This window comes from Miscanthus floridulus, chromosome 18 (assembly GCF_019320115.1).
Source record: "Miscanthus floridulus cultivar M001 chromosome 18, ASM1932011v1, whole genome shotgun sequence".
NCBI lineage: Eukaryota > Viridiplantae > Streptophyta > Magnoliopsida > Poales > Poaceae > Miscanthus > Miscanthus floridulus.
Genome location: NC_089597.1, coordinates 117,412,357 through 117,429,691, shown reverse-complemented (window position 1 = coordinate 117,429,691; position 17,335 = coordinate 117,412,357). Strand labels below are relative to the sequence as shown.

Genomic DNA, 17,335 nt, shown 5'->3' with positions numbered 1-17,335 from the left:
CCGAAACGATCCGATCGAGCACGCCTAACATTAACATAGCACGCACACGCACGTGTAGAAGCAAAACACACGTGCGGATCCCAACCGTACCCAAGCAGCAGGTGGAGACGGCCGGCTGACGGCGGGTTTAAAAGGACGCCTTCATCGATCTCTCCCATCGCCTCCCTCCCGTGCTGCTAGTAGTTTCCTCTCTAGCCTCTCCCTCTCTCTTCTCTCTGAGATTCTAATCGTGTCCAGGGAGAGATAGAAGAAAGACTAGCTAGCAGAGACCAACTCAACCAATCGGCCATGACGACGAAGCCGAGCATGCGGAGCGGGGCTGCGGTGCCGGAGAAGGTGGCGGTGGGCCGTGGCGTCGAGGCCACCGAGGAGCAGGCGAGAGTGATCATCGCCACGGCCAAGAGGGCGGTGGAGGAGGCCAAGACCAAGAAGACGAGAGCGGACGGCGCCGCCCTCGCCGCCGCCGGGAAACCGTCGTCGTCGTCGCTGAAGAGGTCGCTCGAGTGCTTCCTGCAAGGCCGGAAGAACAAGCGACGTCGTCGTCTGCCGCGACTCGCCGCCATCTCGAGACCTCCACCGCGTCTTCCTCGTCGTCGTCTAACTAACAGAGGCCGGCAGGCCGGCCGGCTCCGGGAGCAGTCAAGTCGTCGCTTCTCGATCGTCATCAGCATTAATTAATTTGTTTCATGTATTTCTGTAAACAGATGCGTCATTCAGTTTTTGTTTGTTCGTATTCTGGGTACGTTGCAACGATTGAATGACATGTGCGGCCCGAATTGAACGAATTTACTCAAATCTCCATAGTGTTATCACTTTTACATGGATGTTCGACGTATCTTCTACTCTTTCATGGCTCTGCCTTTGTTCACGTAGAAACACATCAGCTCGGTATCGATCTCGTTGAAGAAGAGTAGGTGGGATCATATCTTATTAGGCCATCTATAGTGCCCTAGCTCATGGGATGAGCTGGTAGGCCATGAGTCAGATGCATGCCTATGACTCCATGCATACGTACTCATTAGATAGGACAAATAATCCACTCTAGAATATTAATTGTTGAGAAATCCTCCTCACGAGCGGGTGTTGAGGAGGGTAAATGTTCCTAGTGAGTAGGCCCACATGTCATAGGTTCAACATAGGAAATGGATCAACCTTATGTGCATCTACAGCCTGTTCGGGAGGCCGTAAACGATCGTGGATTATTTACTGCTGGCTGGTTTGGTGTGAGAGAAAAACACTGTTCCTGACTGGAAATTTACGATCGTTTACGAGCAAGCGAATAGGCTCAGTGTTTTGCTCCTTGTCTTATTAAAGAAGGAAAGGAAGTCTCCGGACATCACGAGAGCCACTCCTGGTGTGTGACTGAGAGAACAACACAGCTCAGTTCAGCCCCTCTTGTTCTCCTTGCGCGTGAGAGAAGGGAAGAAAATCAGAGAAAAAGAAAGAGAGGGAGAAGACTGGAATTAGAGAGGAGATCTAGCTCGAAGTAGATCAAGAAGGATTCGTTCTCAAGGTTGCGAAGCTTCAGATCCACATCCTTGATGCCTCTAATATGAGTTCCACCATCATTTGGTGAAGTCTTTCCACTCCCTAGGTAGCAGCCCCTAAATCTTATTGTTGCTATCCAAGATCTATTGTATCTTGATGTATGGTTGCCTCTAGTGCTATCTAGAGATGAACTTGTTATAATCCCACAAGCATATAGTAGAAGAAGATTTGACTAGCTTGGTCTCGTGGTTTTTACCCCATTTTGGGAGTTTTTTCACGTTAAATCTGATGTCTTATTATTGCTGCGAGTTTGGCTGCAACTAGTTGTGCTTGCTGTTGGTGTTGTTATGATCAATTGCAACCAGTTGCAATTGCGGTTGATGTGAACATAGCTGATTGGAACCAGTTGTGATTGCTTCTGATGTGATAATAACTGATTGGGACCAGTTGTGACTATTGTTATTTCCTTCATATATATGTGTGATGCATATGTTTTCTTCCGTGAATAGGTGACGACCTGGGCTGATTTCGCATTGTGGTGAAATTAAGCGCTTTTGCTGTCACTAACAAGTGTGTTAGTGTGGTTGTCCCAACATTAATCAATATATATAGGATAATAAAAAAATAACATATGTACAATGAAACAAATAAACAATTACCATCGTCTTCTCGACCGTTGGCAACTAGCCGTTGTTTTAGGCTCTCTCTATATATTTAGTGCCTGTTTAGTTCCTAAAATTTTGCAAAATTTTTTAAGATTTTCCGTCACATCGAATTTTTAGACGCATACCTGAAGCATTAAATATAAATAAAAAATAAAACCAATTACACAGTTTAGACGAAATTCACGAGACGAATCTTTAAGCCTAATTAGACTATGATTGGACACTAATTGCCAAATAACAACGAAAGTGCTACAATACCATTTCGCCAAAAATTTCGCCAACTAAACAATGCCTTAGTTTTTTCTACTTTAAAAAATCTAAGTGTGTACCTACCCTACTTCTAGAAGCAAACAGATAATACAACGTATAAAAAACAAACAAATACAACAAGTGCTCAACTCTCATCTCTATTTCACAAACACAAGTGTGCGCCCATATTCATACCCTAGTTTCACAAGCCAGTTGAACTATCTAACCTCAAGCCTATAATTAAACAGACCACAAAGTGTCTACAACTAGCAGTAACGACCTTTCCACTCCACCTCAGCCCCTGAGATGACAAAGGTTGAGATACGCCTTTGTCTAGAGATGAATGATTAACTATAAGGTTAACTGAGAAGCTTGCAGTTGAGTACTTGAGTTAGTTTGGGTGTGTTGTTTATGAACATGTGCTCCCAAAAGAACACCAAATGGAGCATATGTGTATTGAATAGCCCTTAGGCCTTCTGCAGTGTGGTAGAGATGCCCCAAAATATATGGGCCCCACAACTAGAATTGAGCACCGATGTCAAATGAGCTGCAGTGTGAAAAATATCTGGCACCAGAGCCATATGGGATCGTTGGGACCCACATTGAATAAAATAGCATTCACTGTTTTCTCTCTCTGGTTCAGTCGCAGGCACGCAGGCTATTGCTGCTGCCTGCTACAGTAATTAACCTATTTTATGCCCACTTGGCATCGCCTGCTCCTATTTTCTCCTGTTATTTTATTGATTGGGCATCGCTCGGCATCGGTGAACGTACTTGCACCGCTCCCCATTTTGTAGGCATCACTTCGAGTTAGCTTCTCTGCTTGCAATGTGAGGAGCGAAGCCAAAATCTTCTCTTTCTTCTCTTGGCATCACTCGAGTGCAACGCTGCGGAAGGCCTTAGACCATTGTCCGTGATTTTGGTCATTGAATGACAATATACTTATTGAGACTAAAATGTCACACATATGTCATCCCAAGTGACATGGTACACTACAGATGATTAGTGATCACCCCAATTGACATGGTGCATTCGAGATAAAGAAGCCTCAGCAAGTATTGCTATATACTCCCTCCGTCACAAATTAACTGTTGTTTTGAGTTTCTGTACCACAAGTTTGACTCGATTTATAAAAAATATGTGTAATATTTGTATCTTCAAATAAATATGTTAAAAAACTAGATTTAAAGATGCTTTCCGATGATACTAATTATGTCACCATAAATATTAATATATTTAGTCAAAGTTGTTTCTCGTGAAGCGAAAACGATAAGTTATTTTGGGACGGAGGAGTAAGTTATTACTATTGAAATAGTAGATTCTTAGCGCGCTCTCTCTCTCCTCAAGGCCGTTCGAGATGCTCGACGAAATGGCGACCTTGGGCTGCGCCCTCGACGAGGGGACGTACGATCTCGCGGTGCCTGCGCTGCGCTTAGCGCGCGCCGGGAGGATCGACGTCGCTCACTCGCTCTCGAGATGTTCGATGAATTTTAGCAAAGGGTGGGAACTGGGAGAGCACCGGTGGGCGTGTATTCGGTGATGGTGGACATGCTGGCTCCGGGCTCCCGGCTCCTCCTCCGTCTCCCGGCTCCGGGCTCCGGCCACCAAGCACACTCCACTCGCCGCCCGGAAGTAGTACTTCCGGGATTCGAGCCGTTGCTGCCCTCAGCTCACCTCTGCTGGGCCAGGCTCGTCGAGCGGAGACCCAGTTGGAAATCGAACTGACTGCATCTTTTTGTTGGTAAGAAATCCTCCAGCCTGTTTCGCGAGATCCCCTCTCTGCCGCGAATGAGCTAGTCCAAATCTTTCTGGGTGAGATGTACTCGGCTCCAATCCATCCATACACTTTACTGAGTTGTTGCTTGCTTTATGTCTGCGCGCGTGCGTGCGCGCGTGCGTGCGCTAAAAGCAGTGTACTCTCTGTTTTTTGTGCTCTGACTGAACTGCTCATATCTGTAGGTTGATTTCAGCATCCCCCATCAATCAGGAGAAGCGAGCGATGTCAGGAGCGATCACAAAGTTCGCGGTTACATCCATGGTGATGTGGATGGCCCCCGTCGTGATCATGTATGGGTTCTACTACCAGGTGTTTCCAGGTTCGGCTGCTGTTCCTGTTCAGTGTACTCCATTTACTATGTTCAGATAATGGAGTACATAAATGATAAATTTTATGTATTTGGTAATAATGATAAAATTTTTCAGGAGTGAGTCAGATGTCATCCTGGCCGTCATAGCAGTTAATCTGGTGATCGGCTATTACATATTCATGGCGATGAAGGAGACTCCACACCGTATTAACCAGCCAACAACGTCCTCTCAAGTGAGTGATGATGATTCCAGAGGGAAGGGAAAGGTTGAGTAAGCTGTAGCATGCTGGCTTGGGTCTTGTGTATGTTAAGTGCAATGTTATTTAGGAGGAATAGAATAGTTATGCTACACCATCAAGACCGAGCCTTTTTTGAATTTCATGGCTTTGCTGCAGATCTTGACAATCATGGTTATGGAGCAATATGGAGTTGAACATTTTGTACCAAATCGATTTGGAAACTGTGTTCAATGTTATTTTAGTTAGGATGGATGCTCATCAGAACAACCGCTGGTTGTATTTAGCTCCTTTTTGGTTATATATATTTGGTTTGACTCTATTTGAGCTTGTGCCTTGAACACGCATAGCTTGCTGGGTGATATTTGTAATGTTTGCTTGGTCCAACTCGTTATTGGTGGTTGATTGTTATTATTCCATAACTCAAACACGGGCGCCCTCCATCAAATCAAACCTGCTCCTGAATTCATCTAACAACTTATGACGCACATTCAAGATCAATCCAACCAACCTTCACTCCATGGACGTTCATCAATCAAAATGCCAAACAGCCTAAAAAAAGAAATAAAAACAATAAAAGAAAACAACCAGACGTATATTACTTTCGCAGCCGCTCATCAATGTCGGAGTCAGCTTGCTCCCCATGACACAGTTGCTGTTGCCCAGAATGCAGTGCAAGCCCATTTTGCTGATGTGGAGAAAGAGGCTGAAGCACAGAATGTGTTGAATGGCATTGAGAGCCAAGGCTTTGAAAGTGAGATCATGTCCAATACTGCTACTGGAAAGTTCGCTGTGCTTGATGCTGTGAAGGGCCCTTTTCCTACTCTGAGATCTGTCATTGTTGGCCCATCTACAGCCTCTGATCCACTAGTGACAGTGGTTCTATCTATTATCAGAAAGGTACTAAATTTCATTACCTCTAATCCATCTTCCAATTTCTTAAGATTCCTGAGCTTATTACATATTAATCATAACACTCTTATCCCTTCATATTTCAATGATCAACACCTTCTGATTCACTTGGCCCTAATTTTACATCCTCAGATTGGTGGTGCTGATGCTCTGAAAAAAATTGGGCTTGACTATCTGGAAGATGATGAGAATGAGGTGGATGTTGTTGATGATTTTGATGGTAACACTGATCTTGGTGGCATGGTAGATGAAGTTCTTGGTGACAATGCTGATGAAATAGTTGAAGACATTGTTGAAGATGTTCCTGAAGGCAATGCTGGTTCTAAGGTGGATGTAGAAATTCTGGATGCACCACCTCCTGTCTTCCAGACCCCAAGGAAGAAGAGGACAGTCAGAGTGAAGGAGAAGCTCGATGACAGTTTCTTGGGGCGCAGCAGGAGAATCTCCAACAAACTCTAAGGTTTCAAGGATGCTGAAAGTGCCAAGAAAGCCAAGGAACCTGCTGCAAATAAAGATGAGCCTGTCCCGCTGGCCATGGTGCCCCCTCCTGGTTGCAAGATTGCCCCTCACCTTCCAAAGGAAATCCTCAGAGGCATTGGTGAAGGTTTTCTCCAGATTCAGTCTGAGACTGTCTCCGCTGGTCTGCTGGAAAAGGATGACCTAGATGAATAGAAGCCTCATGATGTTTCCGGGTGCACTAGTCCCATGTGTAGTGCACTTTTCTTTTGTTAGTCACTTGAGCTCTCTGATCCAGTGCCTGTACTGGACTAATAAGACCTATCAATGCTGTAATCTTTTTTGGAGCTCTGAACATGTGTTTTGCTACTCTGTTGGTGTGGACTTTTATCCAATTTCCTATTTTACCTATCTGTGCATAATCTTCTGTATTAAGTTTATTCCCTGCCATCTTTGTTCAGATTATGCCTTTTTATTATCTCTGTCATTCTTGTGACACAGTTTGGCCCTTGGTGGCTCAAACTTCTCATTACCTCTGACTGTGGTTCCCATGAATAACTACTATAACAGATCTAGTAAAATTCTCTTTTGGAATGTCAGGGGTATAAATTCACAAGAAAAGTGGGATGCTATAAGAGATAAAATTTCTGAAAGTGCTTGCCAAGTAGTGTGCTTACAAGAAACCAAGAGGGAGAGTTTTGATAACTTTTACATCAAAAAGTTTTGTCCTATGAACTTAGATCAATTTGCTTACTCCCCATCTGTAGGGGCCTCTGGAGGGATAATTACAATATGGAATAGCAGCTTATTTGATGGTAGTGTTGTACATATCAACTCTTATGCTATCACTGTCAAACTTCTTTGCAAACTTGACAATAACATTATCCATGTCACTAACATTTATGGTCCTGCTAGCTCTCCTCAGAAAATGGGCTTCATTACTTGCTAATGAACTTTGACACAAGTGACTTTGATGATTGGGTCTTAGGTGGTGACTTCAATCTTATCAGATACCCTGAAAATAGAAACAAACCAGGTGGGGATCAAACAGAGAAGAACTTGTTTAATGAAACTATTTCAGATTTGGACCTTGTTGACATACCCTTTAGTGGTAGAAACTACACCTGGAGCAATATGCAGAATGATGCACTGTTGGTGAAACTGGACTGGATCTTCACCTGTGCTAGTTGGACCCTGTCCTTCCCTGCTACTTTTGTTCAACCACTATATAAGCCTGTCTCACCACATTCCATATGTTCTTCATATTGGAAGTAGCATTCCCAAATCAAAAAAATTCAGATTTGAAAATTTCTGGGTTGAGCACCCTGGTTTCATTGATACAGTTAAACTGCACTGGAATTCATCTCCCTATCATGCTAATGCAGCTAAAACCATGTCAGCAAAATTCAAGCAGGTCAGAGCTGGACTCAAAATCTGGAGCAAAAAGTTATCAAATTTGAGTAAACTCATTTATAACTATAATTGGGTTCTACTCCTCCTTGATGGGCTTGAAGACCAGAGAGAGTTGTCTAGACTGGAAAGGGCTTTTAGAGCACTAGTTAAAAGTCATTTAGCCACCCTTCTTGAGGCTAAGAGAGTTTACTGGAAACAAAGAAACTCTGTTAGATGGGTTAAACTAGGAGATGAGAATACTCACTTTTTTTCATACCATGGCAACCATAGCTCATAAGAGAATTTTTTTTGTTTCTCTCACAAACACCGATGGGTCTATTATTACTGATCATGAACAAAAGGTTAATATGTTATGGACAACCTACAAAAACAGATTGGGTGTTAGTGAATTTACTGACATTTCCTATGATCTTAGCAGCTTACTACTAATGCACAATCTGGAAGATTTGAATGCTGATTTCACTGATGGTGAAATTGAAGGAGTTATTAAAAATCTACCTAACAGTCATGCACCTGGACCTGATGGATTCAATGGACTTTTTATTAAGAAATGCTGGAACTTCATCAAGGATGACTTTATCAGATTGTTCAAGGATTTCTGTGATAACAACATTAATCTGTCAAGCATAAAATCTTCATTCATTGCTCTGATCCCAAAAAAAGGAAAATCCAGAGAATGTTGATGATTACAGGCCCATTTCACTGCTGAATTAGTCCCTCAAGTGCATCACAAAGATACTGTCTTCAAGACTTCAAAAAAGTTATTCTACAGTTAGTTCATACCAACCAATATGGGTTCATCAAGGGGAGAACTATACAAGATTGTCTAGCATGGTCATTTCAATTTCTACATTTATGCCACAAATCAAAAAAGGAAATTGTTATTCTAAAGATAGACTTTGAGAAAGCCTTTGACAAATTGGAACATCAGGTCATCATTCAAGTGCTTAGGCACAAAGGTTTTTCTGAGAAATGGGTCAGTTGGATACAAAATCTGTTAAGCTCTGGTTCTTCCTCCATTCTTCTTAATGGAAATCCAGGAAAATCATTCAGTTGCAAAAGGGGTGTGAGGCAAGGGGATCCACTCTCCCCACTCTTGTTTGTTTTGGCAGCAGACCTACTTCAGTCTATCATTAACAAGGCTTGGCACTCTAGGATTATCAAACACCCCATCAGTGATTCCTTTGAAGGTGATTACCCTATGGTGCAATATGCAGATGATACCCTTCTTATTCTACCAGGTGAAGCAAGAGTTCTTTTCAATCTCAAAGGTCTCCTCAGGTCCTTTTCAGACTCCACAGGATTACATGTCAATTTTGCAAAATCATTCTTGGTACCTATTAATATGAATGACAGCAGGGCCACACACCTAGCTAATACTTTTGGATGCAAAGTTGGTGATATGCCTTTCACCTATCTGGGACTGCCCCTAGGGACTACTAAGCCATCTCTTATTGAATTCACTCCACTTCTTACAAAAATTGAGAGAAGATTATCAGGTATTAGTAAGTTCCTCTCTTATAATGGGAGACTCATCCTGGTGAACTCTGTGATTTCAGCTCTTCCAACTTTCTACATGTGTAGTATGAAAATCCCTCCCCAGGTCATAAAACAGATTGACATTTTTAGGAAACACTGCCTTTGGAGTAAAGGGGATATCAACAGAAGACGGAGCTGCCTAGTTGCATGGGAATTTGCTTGCAAACCAAAAGATCAAGGTGGACTAGGCATCATTGACATTCAGAGTCCAAATGAAGCCATGCTGATGAAATTCTTGGACAAATTCTATAACAATCATGACATCCCTTGGGTCAAGCTAACCTGGTCTGCCTTTTATTCCAACAATCAAACACCCCCTCAAGCTAGTAGCCCAATTGGATCATTTTGGTGGAAGGACATCTTAAAGCATTTTGGAAAGTTTCAGAACCTAGCTATATGCTCAGCACACAGAGGTAACACCATAATGTTCTGGTCAGATAATTGGACAGGTCAATTGATGAAGCGTCCTTCAGCGTCGTCTTCACCATGAGCATCTACCAGCAGCCAAACAAGCAGATGAAGCAGGCAGCAAATGGCGCCAGTCTGGTGTTCGCCGTTGAGCCTTTGTTCAACCCATTCGGCACTTTCACTTCCACCCCACCCAATTGGCAGGTACTTGGCCCCTCCTCCAGCTCCTCCAACCCCTCGTCATCCACCAATAGTGCTGGCGGCCACCTCACCGCTGAGATCGGCACAGACCCAGATAACGGGACGTTGCTGTCTCGTGGCGACATAATCTGGGTACAAATTGGCATAGATCCGCCGCCAGGCAATTCCTCTGTGGCAGCGGCGGCGGTGAGGAAGTACAGAGTGTGGATCGACTATGATCACATCAGCCACCGCATGTCGGTCTACGTCGACGCCGCCGGTGAAGATGCACCAAAGCCTGCAAACGCCATAGCCAGCAAGACCATCACCATCAGAGCGCAATACGCATTGCTAGGCCTTTTCTCCTCCATGGGGCAGCTCCTACAGGTTCACAGGTGGAATTCGACCGTCGACGGGCTCCCTGGTTTCCAAGACACCACGGGAGTCATTTCACAGAAGATCGTCATACTCTCCTCTGTCCTTGGATCGGTGGCTGCGACGGCCATCACGACGGCACTTGTGTTCTTGTACCTCAACTCCAAGTACAGGAGGTGGAAGAAGGAGCAAGACGAGCTGATCAGGATCATGCAGGGCATGCATCCCCGGCGTGCCAGCCCATGTTGACTTCACCGAGATAAGGAAGGCCACCAGGAACTTCCATGAGACGACCAAGCTTGGCAAGGGAGGGTTCGGAGTGTTGATTCTTGAACAGGATCTACAGGAGCGTAGATCTGGTCGGGTACTTTATGTAAATGGATAGCATGTCCTAGTATATATTCTAGACAGAGATTAGAGGGAGGAGTGGAGGAACGTGTCGAACCTCATACCGTAGAGGAGTATCCGCTCGCGTCCGCCATGGAGTCGGTGTCTGCGCTAGGGCAGCGATGGTCGGGAAAGAGTACGGTGATGAGTAGTGGTAACCGGCGGTGAAGACCGGTGGCGGCGCAGTGAAGTCCGACGTCGTGGCAGCCTTTCAGTGTAGATGTCGAGGCGGCGCGGCTGGTGGCTTTTCATCACTGGCTGCGCCCCTTTCTGATCAGGATTAGGGTTTATGGATTCAGTGGGGAGCTCGGCTCAGGCGAACCTCGTGACTTGAGCCACCGGCCCCACCTCTATTTATTGCGCAGTGTGACAGAGGCTCTCCAGCCATAGTAGGCTGGGCGCCTCCGATCAGGGCGCGGATCAAAGGGCCAACTGGGTCGTTGGGCCTAGTTTGGGATTAGAGATTAACCTAACAATCTCCCCCTTGATCTTCTACCATCTTTTAATTTTATATCATTTACTTTTATTCATTCCATTACAGATTAACGCATAGAGCATGTTTCATTGTCACGGTCAATTGCCGATAGATTTAACAGCTACAACACACCACTCTATTCTGAAATAGATACTTAATTTTTAGCCTTCTTTTGTTCAGGAATTATAGGCTTTTTTCTTAAACCCATGCCGGCTACATGTTCTCTGAACACGTTGGGTGGTAAGCTTTTTGTAAGCGGATCCACGAACATCTTTTCGGTACTTATATGCTCAAGACTTAGATATGATCCTGGACTTTATCTTTCACAACATAATACTTTATGTCAATGTGTTTGACAGCACCACTTGACTTATTGTTGTGAGCATACTGTACTGCTGGATTATTATCGCAGTATAACTTAAGTGGTCTATAGATGTCGTCAACCACCTTTAAACCGGGTATGAACTTCTTTAGCCAGTTTACCTGCCCCGTTGTCTCATAACACGCTATAAACTCGGCATACATTGTGGACGATGTAGTGACGGTTTGCTTCGAGCTTTTCCATAAAATAGCTCACCCTGCGAGAGTGAATACATATCTAGACGTAGATTTTCTATCATCTCCCGCATAATCAGAATCTGAATATCCCACTATATGGAGTGAATCAGATCTTCAATACGTCATCATGAGGTCTTTCGTTCCTTGCAAATAACGCAAGACTTTCTTTACTAATTTCCAGTGTTCTGTTCCAGGATTGCTCTGGAATCTGCCAAGTAACCCGATAACAAATGCCAAGTCAGGGCGCGTACATACTTGAGCATATTGTAAGCTTTCGATAGCTGAAGTATATGGAACCGCTTTCATTTGATCGATCTCATATTGGCTCGTGGGGCATTGAAAAACCCCATATTTGTCGCCCTTGACTATAGGAGCAGGTGATGGACTACATTTGTGCATACTGAATTTCTTTAAGATTTTTTCTATGTGCAACAGATATGGGCGACAGATATGGCAACAGATACGTCGCCCCATAACAGGAGTAATCATCTGTGAATGTTATGAATGAATCATAACCATCTACACTCTTTATAGGAAATGGACCACAAATATCTGTGTGAATAATTTGTAAAATTCATGCGCTTCGTTTGACATCTTTCTTAATTTTCTTTACATACTTTCCTTTTATGCATTCTCTGCATTGTTCTAAATCTGAGAGCTCTAATGGAGGAAGAATATCATTCTTAACTAGTCTTTCTATTCCTCTCTCGAAATATGGCCCAAACGATAGTGCCATAATTTCGACAATGCATCTTGAGCTCTCTTTTGTTTTGTGTTTACATCCGCAGACAAGGATACATTCTCATTGTCACACGCAACGTTCCCATCATCGCATACAACATTCACATCATCACATAGTGATAAACAAATAAAGCTCATTTTGTAAGATAGCAAGACCAACATATGCATTATTAAATATTATTTTACATTTGTCGTTTCTAAAATAGCAATCATATCCATCATTGTCCAAGCATGAAACACTAATCAAGTTTCTCTATAGGGAGAGAACATAGAGTACATTTCTAAGTAAAAGTGTGAAACCATCAGTAAGCTCTAGAGAAAGATCGTCAACGGCTTCGATATCTGCTCAGACTTCATTTGCAACTTTAACGTGTCTTTCTCTTCTTTGCGTAGTCCTCGTCGAACGGAATCTCTGTAAAGAATTAGCAATATGAACAGTTACACCTAAACCAATCCCCCAAATAGATTTTGAATACTGTACATACAGAGATTCATTTATGAACGTAATAATGTTATCATATTTCTTTGTCATGATCATCTTTAAGTAATCGGAACAATCTTTCTTATAATGTCTCGTCTTCTTGCAATAGAGACACTGGTCTTTCTCTACTATGAACTTGTTCTGCTGAGGCTGATGCAGCATGGGACCCTTTCCCTTTGGCTTTGAGGAGTTAGCATTATTATTCTTTTTCTTGTTGTCTTTCACATAATTGATAGTGCCACCATTGGCAGCTTTCACTCTCTTCTCCTCTTGCACACACATAGCCATGAGCCTCTCCATGTCCTACTTTTTGGGCTGTATGTTGTAGTTGACAATAAAAGTATCAAACTCTTTTGGCAAGAAGCAAAAATCAGATGGATAAGAAACTCTTCCTTGAGAGCCAGATCCATTGGTTTTAGCTTGGATGCCAAATTGCTCATCCTTAGTATGTGCTCTCTTATGTCACCATTACCTGAGTATCTCTTTGTCACCAGCTGCTTTATCAGCTGGGTAGCATATGTCTTTGAAGAGCCAGTGAACTGACTCTTTATTCTTTCGAGATACTCGGTGACGGTGTCACACTCTGAGATTGAGCCCACAATTGCAAGCTCAATCGTGTTCTTTATCACAGCCATATATTTCTTGTTGGCAGTGACCCACTTTCTATGCTTAAGGTCATAGGATATTCTTTGGAATATAAAATCTCTCTCTCTGGTTGCCCAAGCGGCATCAGCCTCGTTTGTCTCCCTCACCGGTGCCACAGGCTCAGTGGGACACGATGAGGTGACTACCTAGTCCACCTCAGCTAAGATGAAGGCCAGGTCTATCTTTTTCTTCCACTCCGTGTAGTTATCACATTTGAGAGTGGGGATCTCTTTGATACAACCCATCAAGTTGTATCCGCCTGAAAACATAATTTATATAGAATGAGAACATAAATAATAACAACAATTACATGCCTTAGTTCCAATATTGGTCAAAATTAAAACATACAATTATCATCTATATTAATTCTACGTTACCGTTGGACAGAAATAAAATTAATGCACGACATCATAATAACATTATAATATTGTCATTAATCAACGTTGGTCAGAATAATAACAATATTATAATCAATTAAAACATATCCATTTTTTAAAATTTAAATTCTTTCGTTGGTTCGAATTTAATAATGAAAATAACATCTTTAAATACACAGCGGAAAATAAATCTCAATTTAGTGAATTTTGCCCACCGGAAAATTCTCTTTTCTATTTTCTTTAAGCCATTTATTCATTTTCCAAGAAATAAATATTTACTGAAAAAAGAAAAAACAAAAAACTGATTCATTTCAGCACTGTTCATTCGGCCCAGACGGCAAAACGGCCCGGCCCAACTCCCTTGACGCGCACGCTGTGCCTCCTAGGCCGCAACCTAGGCCTAGGCCAGCAAAGCCGCCCGCCTACGCGCTCTCACCTGGGCCGATCACTGGCCCGATCACGCTCGTCTGTTGCGCGTCTACTTCAGGATATCAAAACCCCCATCAGCCGCTGTTCCCAAACCCTAATCATCATTTTCTTCTTTGCTCTCTCTGTCTCTTCGCCACTCTTCTCCCCGCAGCGCAGCCGCAATCCGAGCGAGTCGAGCGAGCGAAACGGTGGAGCGATGGCGCCGTCGCTGGCCCCCTCGCCGACGTGCGCGCTCCCCAGCGGGTGAGCGCGCCGCCGTCGAGTGGCCTGGCCGCGGCGCCCCTTTGGCCGGAGCCCAGCGAGCAGCGCCTCCAGCTCGGCCTTCTTCTCCCCGCGCGTCGGCGAGGCAGCAGCGCTACGTAGCGGCGAGGTAGGCCTCCCCTTTCCCAACATCCCCCTCTGATTTGATTCTTTCTTTTGTTCTTCTCGGATTCAACCGATTGGGGATCTAGGGTTAGAGTTTCTTTTCTTGTTAGGGTTTCACTGTTTATCTTCCCCGTGAAGTCTTCACGGGTTTAGGGTTCGGCTCTTACATTCTTAAGGCCGAAACCCTCTTCTTTTTCTCCTTTCCTTAACCCAGTTAGGGTTAGGGTTCAACCGAACCCTTTGTCTTCTTAGATCCGAACCGGGTCTGACCTTTCTTTCTTTTCTAACACCTCTGCCGAGATCTACACCTAAGGAACCTTGCTTTGATACCATTGTTGATTCTTGAACATGATCTATAGGAGCGTAGATCTAGCCGGGTACTTTATGTAAATGGGTAGCATATCCTAGTACATGTTCTAGACAGAGATTAGAGGGAGGAGTGGAGGAACGTGTCGAACCTGACATCGTAGAGGAGGATCCGCTCGCGTCCGCCATGGAGTCGGTGTCTGCGCTAGAGCAGCGACGGTCGGGGAAGAGTACGGTGATGAGCAGTGGCGCCCGACGGTGAAGACCGATGGTGGCGCAGTGAAGTCCGACGTCGTGGCAGCCCTTCGGTGTAGATGCAGAGGTGGCGTGGCTGGTGGCTTCCCATCACTTGCTGCGCCCCTCTCTGATCGGGATTAGGGTTTAGGGATTTCGGTTGGGAGCTCGGCTCAGGCGAACCTCATGACTTGAGCCGCTGGCCCCACCTCTATTTATTGCACAGTGTGACAGGGGCCCTTCAGCCATAGTGGGCTGGGCGCCCCCGATCAGGACGCGGATCAAAGGTCCAACTTGGTCGTTGGGCTCAGTTTAGGATTAGAGATCAATCTAAGACGGAGCTGTGTACCGATGCGAGCTTCCTCCTGCTGTGGCTTCTACAACAAAGGTGAGGCACTCCTTGTCTACGAGTACATGACCAATGGCAGCCTGGACCTCTTCCAGAAAGGTAGCGCCCAGCAGCAGCAGCAGCAAGACGGAGACACATCTCTCCGGCAATGGCACACCCGCTATGGCATCGCCAGAGACATCGCCACAGGCCTGCACTACGTCCACCACGAGCATGAGCCCATGGTGCTGCACCGCGACATCAAGGCCAACAACATCATGCTCGACTCCGACTTCCGTGCCCGGCTCGGCGACTTCGGCATTGCCTGCACCATCGCCGGCAACAGGAGCTCCGTCACCGGCATCGCCGGCACGTGGGGCTACATAGCGCCGGACTACGCGATGAGCTACAAGGCCACGCGCCAGACTGACATCTACGCGTTCGGGGTGCTCGTCCTCGAGATTGTTACAGGAAAGAAGAACAGGGACATGGTGGACATCCCACCTGATCCTGACGACGATGAACACATCACGGACTGGATCTGGCGTCTCCACGGGGAGGGTAAGCTGCTCGATGCCGTCGATGCCAGTGTACTTGTTGCCGCCGCCGGAGGTGGTGGTGATCGGCAGCAGGACCAGGACGACGGGCAGCCTGTTCGGTTGGCTGGTTCGTATCGTTGCTGGTTCGTGAAGAAGTACGGCTGGCTGGTTTGTGTGAGAGAAAAATACTGTTTCGACTGAAAATTTACGATCGTTTACGATAAGCCACGGCCAAAGGGGTCGCTGACGAGGCCAGACGTCTGCTGCTGCTTGGACTGGCGTGCACCGACCCCAACCCGTTGGATCGTCCCAGCATGGCTCAGGCGCTGCAGGTCATCACCAAGGTTATGCCGCCACCGGACGTGCCACCTCAGAAGCCGGCGTTCGTGTGGCCGCCACGAGACTGGCGTTCGTGTGGCCGCTGTGTATAGCACGGCCGGGAGTGATTGGGACCGGTACGGGAGCTTGGCAAGCACGGCCGAGCAGGCGCAGGTCAGCATGATGGAGCAACCGTCCCTGGAGGACACTAGCAGAAAGACGCAGAGTTGCTTCGGGGAGGGGGAGACTGTACACAGAGCAGACTCTGCTCCTGGCCTCGTTGCCGGGACGGAGTGCAGCATGTGTATGCGCCATGTAGTCTGGTCGTAATCTTTGTAGGTAAATAAATATATTTGCATAATATATTTATTTAGTGCCATATATGTTATTATTTTTTTCTATAAAGTTAGTCAAACTTAAAGATAGTTTGATTTTGGATGATTATAGAAATTAATTTATTTTTATTCTGGATTTGCTGGTTTCTTTAGACTTAAATATTCACTAGCAAAATTACCCGTACGTTACAACGGGTGTTGGTGATGGCAGAAACACCAGCACATTCAATTTCACTGTTTTAAGATCATCTCTAAGAGATTAGTCAAATCGTTTTCTAAGAGTAAATTTGGCTATTATCAAAGGAAAAAACATCTCCAACAGACTTGTAAATGACTCTCCAAATTTAGTAGCCCTCCATCTCACCTTATTCGCTCTCTATATTTGGATAGCCTACCTCACTAGCCATCCAACCTTTTTTTACAGAGTCTGTTAGAGTACTATAGTATTTTTTTTGTCAAATCTATTTTAGAGAGTAGTTAAATCAGTAAATTTGGCTAGTCTTTTTGGCTAATCTCTTGGAGATGCTTAAGAGATGGAGTTTTTTGAGCCAATAATTTTTTGAAGGAACAAGAGGGGTCTACAACCCCTACTGTCCATTCCACCTCGTTCACTCTCTACATTTGGATAGCCTACCTCACTAGTCATCCCGTTTTTTTTACAGTCTGTTGGAGTACTATAGTATTTTTTTTGTTCAAATCTATTTTAGAGAGTAGTTAAATCAGTAAATTTAGCTAGTCTTTTTGGCTAATCTCTTGGAGATGCTTAGGAGATGGAGCTTTTTAAGCCAATAATTTTTTAAAGGAACAA

General features: G+C 44.7%; 2 protein-coding genes and 1 pseudogene across 2 annotated transcripts; all 3 read left to right on the top strand.

The window, feature by feature from the left end:
- The first annotated feature begins 3,771 nt into the window (after positions 1 to 3,771).
- LOC136523162 (uncharacterized) lies at positions 3,772 to 5,096 on the top strand. Its single transcript, XM_066516939.1, has 3 exons — positions 3,772 to 4,143; positions 4,362 to 4,520; positions 4,605 to 5,096. Exons 2-3 carry the CDS (start codon positions 4,402 to 4,404, stop codon positions 4,762 to 4,764), a joined length of 279 nt encoding a protein of 92 aa, XP_066373036.1. The 5' UTR covers positions 3,772 to 4,143; positions 4,362 to 4,401; the 3' UTR covers positions 4,765 to 5,096.
- Positions 5,097 to 5,485: 389 nt separating this feature from the next.
- On the top strand, positions 5,486 to 6,261 carry LOC136520330 (uncharacterized). Its single transcript, XM_066513797.1, has 2 exons — positions 5,486 to 5,625; positions 5,770 to 6,261. Exons 1-2 carry the CDS (start codon positions 5,488 to 5,490, stop codon positions 6,094 to 6,096), a joined length of 465 nt encoding a protein of 154 aa, XP_066369894.1. The 5' UTR covers positions 5,486 to 5,487; the 3' UTR covers positions 6,097 to 6,261.
- Positions 6,172 to 16,305, top strand: LOC136524458 (probable L-type lectin-domain containing receptor kinase S.7; annotated as a pseudogene).
- Positions 16,306 to 17,335: the final 1,030 nt, after the last annotated feature.